General features: G+C 43.8%; 1 protein-coding gene across 1 annotated transcript in view; it reads right to left on the bottom strand.

Annotated features, from left to right (window-relative positions):
• Positions 1–6,997, bottom strand: part of SBF2 (SET binding factor 2) — a 273,321-nt gene that overhangs the window by 144,506 nt on the left and 121,818 nt on the right. The window contains exons 7-8 of the mRNA XM_073657906.1: positions 704–836; positions 567–612 (exon numbers count right to left, since the gene is read on the bottom strand). Coding sequence (XP_073514007.1) covers positions 567–612; positions 704–836 — 179 coding nt within the window. The remainder of the gene's footprint in view (positions 1–566; positions 613–703; positions 837–6,997) is intronic.

Genomic DNA, 6,997 nt, shown 5'->3' with positions numbered 1-6,997 from the left:
AGAAGGGGGGGAAGAAGGGGGGAAAAGAAGGGGGGAAAAGAAGGGGGGAAAAGAAGGGGGGAAAAGAAGGGGGGAAAAGAAGGGGGAAAAGAAGGGGGGAAAAGAAGGGGGGAAAAGAAGGGGGGAAAAGGGGGAAAAGAAGGGGGAAAAGAAGGGGAAAAGAAGGGGGAAAAGAAGGGGAAGGAAGAAGGGGGGGAGAAGGGGGGGAAGGAGGGGGAAGAAGGGGGGGAAAAGAAGGAGGGGGAAGAAGGGGGGGAAAAGAAGGGGGGGGGAAGGGGGGGGGAAGAAGGGGGGGGGAAGGGGGGAGAGGGGGGGGAAGAAGGGAGGAAAAGAAGGGGGAAAAGAAGAAGGGAAAGCAGGGGGGGGGCAGAGGGGAGAAAATGAATAAACATGAAGAAGATATATATATATATATATATATATATATATATATATATATATATATATATATTAAAATGGAGACCATACAATCACGGTCAATTGGATTTCCAGTTTGTCACCAGTGTTAATGGATTCTCCAGGGTTAGAAAAACATCAATGAGACTAAGCTGCAATACCACTAATACCCATGACAGATGTGGCGCCATATCCCGAAGAAAGCGGCAATGTTTTCTAATGCAGAATACTATATTTAACAGATGGAGGGCCTTTTATTCAGATGACAACGCTGCGGACAGATCGGTGTGAATTTCCTCCACCTTACCTGTACTTTAAGGGGTACATTAGAGCCTCAAGTGCTCGGCAGGCATCACTGAGTCGCTGAAAACTGGAGGAATGGAAAAGGACTTTGTTTTCGGTCAACACCGCACAGAACAGGCCGAGAACATTCTGGATTCCTGCAATTAAAATATCAAAAAATTTCTTTGAAAAAAACAAATAAATGCAAGTATCAACTCGCACTGATTTAAAGAATAAAAAGCAGAATTCATTAGAAAACACAGCGGAATATCTGTGTCATATTTGGCTATTTGGCTTTGGAGACCAGGGATGATGGACACCCAGTGTTATGCCAAGAAACCCCATCGGTTTCTTATTGTGTTTTGTAGCAGTCACTTTCCTGGAATCAGGTCTACTACAAACAAGATAATTGCATTAAGGATGTTGCTTAAAGTTCTACAACTTTCTGATTACCATTTTCAGGATCTCTGCTCCCCATCAGTGAATGGGCACATTCTTGTTTAGATCCAGTGAGCGAAAACCTTTTCTGATCCAAAACGGAGAGTGCTACAATGTACCAGACTGTATCTCCATAAGTTCAAAACACCAGAAGCCCAAATCTCTCTCCCGTCCTGAGCGTTTGCTACAATGTATCAGTGTATTTATTACATTTATTCACTGACATTAAGTAGATCTTGAAAATACATCAGAAAGTTGCTGAACTTTTCATTAAGTTATATCACATGAAACTATAAAGATATAACATACATGACATAGGGATACATGTTTTCACCGCAGAGATATGGGCTATGGGGGTTGTGTTCCCTACATGATGAGGACACTGTTTTGACAGCTCAGCGAGATCTCTGGTTTTGATTTTTCAGAAATTCCACGAGTAGACCGCATTTACAGGCAGAACCTCGTAACCTTCTGCCGACACATGTAAAATATTTGAAGTGAAAAACAATTTAAGGATATTAATGTGATTCTCCCGCAGCTTCGGATCTGCTGATTCACAGCGTGAAGCTTTGTTGTCTGCGGTTATTGCAGGAATGAAAAGGATTGTAGTAACAAGATCAATCCGCCAGAGGACAATACCGGAGAATTCAGGACCAATGCTAGTCCTGCTGGTGGGGTCCGACAGCAGGGACCCCACTAATCGCAACAGTAACGTGATCCCGGTACCCTTTTTACTCCTGGAGAAGTGGCACTTATGAAAAAATGGTGGTAGGACCAGATCTCTAACAAAAGCACCCGAGGTCCCAAGTACCAGACCTTATTCCAGACTAGCTGACTTCCGTTACAATGTATCGGTGAAGGACAGACTTGGAAAAAAATTCGGCCCCATAGAATAACATTGGTCTGAGTGCAGTGAAATATTTTAAAACCAAAACCATAATACAAAAGTTTCAATACACAGGAATTCAGATTAATGTACAGAAGTTTGGCCTTCGTTCCGATTTACAGTACTTTGCTCCATTATTTGGATTATTATACGCCGGCATACAACTGAATGTGACGTCGCCCCCCGCCCCGGCCGGTCGGATGCCGCTGATGGTTTTGTTTCCTGTTGACAGCACGGAATAAACTGAAGATGTCGTCTTCCTTATGTTTCTTTTTTTTATTAATAAACAACTTTACAGAAAATTCTGGAAAACATCCGCCTGTCACAAACACATCAATCTGTCCTTCCTGTTGTTTCCCGGGAAGGAGGGGGGTCCGCAGATAGAGATGCATTGAATCTCTGCAAATGTAGAAGATATTAAAAAACAGTTTTCAAGATTTACATGTCCCTTAAAGCGGCTTTAATATATCTATTTTGGTCGGTCGTCTTTGCACCTTAAATTTAGTACTAGGAAAATGTTGGTAACCAGAGAGAAAATACAACTACTTATCGCACTCAGCAACAACATCTTTGTCTACATTTACAAAGAAGTTTATGAAACTGGAGTAGGTGCCAAAAAGTCATAATTTGTACAAATTTTCCAATTTGAAAAGTTGAAAATGTGGGTGGGTGCGGTGCGGTGAACAGCTGCTTTTAGACAAATAATTAACTCTTTATGCCAGAAAAATGGCGAACATGGTGCAAAAATGGAAAACTTTTTGGCAACTAGTTTAGCTTGAAACTGGAGTAAGCCCAGCCCCAAAAAGTTTCAATTTGCACAAAATTTTCCAATTTTGCACCATGCACTCCAAATATTAAAAGACCTTAGCACACAACCTGTGATGTTCCCAGAGGAGCATGGTCAACATCTTTTACACATATTTTTTAAGTTTTCTACCAGAAAATAGCACAAATCTAAAACTAATACAATGTGGAGATCTCATTTTTTTGGATTTCAGAACAGTAAAAAAAAAAAAAAGGCGCCAAACTTTTTAAGTCTGGTGAATTTCCAAAATGTCAATCTTGATAAATCTGTCTAATGTCTTTTAAATACTAATGTCTATATACAAAAGGCATTGAAAGGAGAGCAGACATGTTGAGTAGAGGGTGATTTGGGTTGATGGTGAGTTTTCACATAAAGTGACATTTATGAGGCAACGAACAGTTAAAGTAATTAGTACTCGGATGTATTTACATTGTGACTATTAACCTCTGGTTGTATAGGAGGCTGACACCTTTACGGCAGGTGTGGCGGGTTAGGCAGGTGACTACAGAAACTGGAAAACACCGCAAGGAGATGGACGAGAAGAAATGAAAAGTTCTGGAACTTCAGAAAAGAATTCGAATTCCTTGTTTTGTTTCAAAACTCTATCAGTTGGACGTCCTGACTGTTACAAAGGATTGGCTCCATGGGATAGATAAAGATCAATGGGGGTCTCATCTCTCAATTCAAGGACAATGGGGACTGATTGACACCGGTAAAGTCCCCCATGAGACTAAAATTGATATCCGAGGGATTGACTGACAGTCTAATGTGGAGCTATGTTCACATGTCCAGTAATCATCCGTTAGAAAGGATCCAGCAGCAACACGTTGGCAAAAAAGTTCTGCAGACCCAACTTTGTCAGTTTTTAAGAAACTGATTTCAGCTGTATCCATTTTTTTAGCATTGAAGTCTATGGAAAACGGATCCGTTAATTAGCCATCCGTTTTCTTCCATTTGAAACGGATCCAGTAAGCAAAAAACGGATGGCTATAAAACGGATCCAGTTGAAATCAGTTTTTCAAAAAACAGACAAAAAAAAGTTGTGTCTGCAAAACTTTTTTTTTTGCCAACAGATGGTTGCTGGATCCATTAATGGATGATTACTGGACATGTGAACATAGCCAAAATGGGTAGCTGTCTGACCCAAAGAGAAGGATTCAGCCTGTTGAATTTCAGCAGCTGATCATTTTGCTCTCCGGGTGAAAAGCCGCTGCCAGAGTCAAGTCTACCAATGGCTTTCTGAGTCCGGCAGCTTTCCTTTGTACAGGACAGTCGGGAAAGATGGTCGTTGGCGGAATGATCATTTGGCCGACAACTATTTAAAGTTTATGGGGGCCTTTAGACTTTGGATGGAGCGGTAGTCCTTTAGTGCCCCAGCATTAGACCCTGGGATATAGAAATTGAAACAAATGCTCTTTGTGAGTCAACTCCTTTAACAATAAATTTGACAAACCACTACATTAATTCACAGCGGGGTGATCAAAAAGGGAGCAATATAGGATTTTACTTTCTTGAAAATTCCTTTAATTACGGCGTAAGTTAATGATAGAACAGATGGAATCTGCGAATAACCAGGATTACTGTAAATAAATTTACTATAAATATGTCAACACTGCGGCTTTAAGGCCATAAAAAAAAAAAAAAAAAAAGGAAGTAGAATTACTAAAAAAAAAATAATCAAAGTGAACGTCTTGAACTGTGCCACAGAACCCTCCTAACCCTGGCTAACTATTACACGAAAGGAGCAGAGAGGACTGGGTCAGGTGTGAAAAATACAGCGCCGTAATAAAGCGATGTAATAAAATACTTATGTTATGAAAATGTAGTAAAGCTCAATAAAAACATAAGTTTAGGTTGAGATTATCTCTGTACAAATTGATTATTAGTGCCCACTAGATGTCAGCACAACACACATGCAGAGAAAGGCAACTCTGTTTCCATCCTGCTGTGAAGCTGAACATCATTCATCAGAGGACAAGACATGATTGCTTCATTCCAAGCAAGGGAACTAGTTTTGTATAGAGATCAACATTATATCCAATTCCAGTAAATATCAGGTGAAATCTGATGAACCCCTTGGATTTTCACAAATGAGCAAGTGTCTTTAATACCAATGAATAAGGAGCCAGCTGCATCTAGTCGGATACCCTATACAAGTATACCACCTGCAAAACATGCAGAGATTTAGTTTTTCTTTTAATGAGCCTGCAAGTGAGCAATACCTTCCTACATAAATGCAAACGACAGCTCTAATGGTCCAAATCTGCATCGGATGGAATTTATGCACATTTTAACTGTAGGTTTGGGAAAATCTATAGCGCGATACAAGAGTGGGGAGCGTGGATGAGATTTTTCATCTGTCATCCACATGCTGTGAACTTTTTCTGCAAGGAAATGGACATGAGGGCGCAGATATTAGAAAATATTATAGAGGTAAACTTGCCCCGATTATTGTGCATGCCCAGCGGCGGACTTGCCCCAATTATTGTGCATGCCCAGCGGCGGACTTGCCCCAATTATTGTGCATGCCCAGCGGCGGACTTCTTGCCCCGATTATAGTGCATGCCCAGCGGCAGACTTCTTGCCCCGATTATTGTGGACGCACAGCGGTAGACTCCTTGCCCCGATTATTGTGGACGCACAGCGGTAGACTTCTTGCCCCGATTATTGTGCATGCCCAGCGGCAGACTTCTTGCCCCGATTATTGTGCATGCCCAGCGGCGGAATTGCCCCGATTATTGTGCATGCACAGGACTGGACTTGCCCTGATCATTGTGCATGCACAGGACTGGACTTGCCCCGATCATTGTGCATGCACAGGACTGGACTTGCCCCGATCATTGTGCATGCACAGGACTGGACTTGCCCCGATTATTGTGCATGCACAGGACTGGACTTGCCCCGATTATTGTGCATGCACAGGACTGGACTTGCCCCGATTATTGTGCATGCACAGGACTGGACTTGCCCCGATTATTGTGCATGCCCAGCGGCAGACTTGCCCCGATTATTGTGGACGCACAGCGGTAGACTTCTTGCCCCGATTATTGTGGACGCACAGAGGCGGACTTCTTGCCCCGATTATTGTGCATGCCCAGCGGCAGACTTGCCCCGATTATTGTGCATGCCCAGCGGCGGAATTGCCCCGATTATTGTGCATGCACAGGACTGGACTTGCCCCGATCATTGTGCATGCACAGGACTGGACTTGCCCCGATCATTGTGCATGCACAGGACTGGACTTGCCCCGATCATTGTGCATGCACAGGACTGGACTTGCCCCGATCATTGTGCATGCACAGGACTGGACTTGCCCCGATCATTGTGCATGCACAGGACTGGACTTGCCCCGATCATTGTGCATGCACAGGACTGGACTTGCCCCGATCATTGTGCATGCACAGGACTGGACTTGCCCCGATTATTGTGCATGCACAGGACTGGACTTGCCCCGATTATTGTGCATGCACAGGACTGGACTTGCCCCGATTATTGTGCATGCACAGGACTGGACTTGCCCCGATTATTGTGCATGCACAGGACTGGACTTGCCCCGATTATTGTGCATGCACAGGACTGGACTTGCCCCGATTATTGTGCATGCACAGCAGCGGACTTACTCCGATTATTGTGGATGCACAGCAGCGGACTTACTCCGATTATTGTGGATGCACAGCAGCGGACTTACTCCGATTATTGTGCATGTACAGCCGCGGACCTGCCCCAATTATTGTGCATGCACAGCCGCGGACCTGCCCCAATTATTGTGCATGCACAGCCGCAGACCAGCCCCGATTATTGTGCATGCACAGCAATGGACTTACCCCGATTATTTTGGATGCACAGCAGCGGACTTACCCCGATTATTGTGGATGCACAGCAATGGACTTGCCCTGATTATTGTGCATGCACAGCAGCGGACTTACCCCGATTATTGTGGATGCACAGCAATGGACTTGCCCCGATTATTGTGCATGCACAGCAGTGGACTTGCCCCGATTATTGTGCATGCACAGGAGTGGACTTGCCCCGATTATTGTGGATGCACAGCAGCGGACTTACCCAGATTATTGTGAATGCACAGTGGTGGATTTACCCAGATTATTGTGAATGCACAGCGGTGGACTTGCCCCGATTATTGTGCATGCACAGCAGTGGAATTCTTTTTGCCTCTACTGGAGCTGTAATGG

Source organism: Phyllobates terribilis, unplaced genomic scaffold (assembly GCF_046119375.1).
Source record: "Phyllobates terribilis strain yellow unplaced genomic scaffold, ASM4611937v1 Scaffold_13__5_contigs__length_258822181, whole genome shotgun sequence".
Classification (NCBI taxonomy): Eukaryota; Metazoa; Chordata; class Amphibia; order Anura; family Dendrobatidae; genus Phyllobates; species Phyllobates terribilis.
The sequence above is the reverse complement of the archived record's forward strand: the minus strand, read 5'-3'. Positions and strand labels throughout refer to the sequence as shown.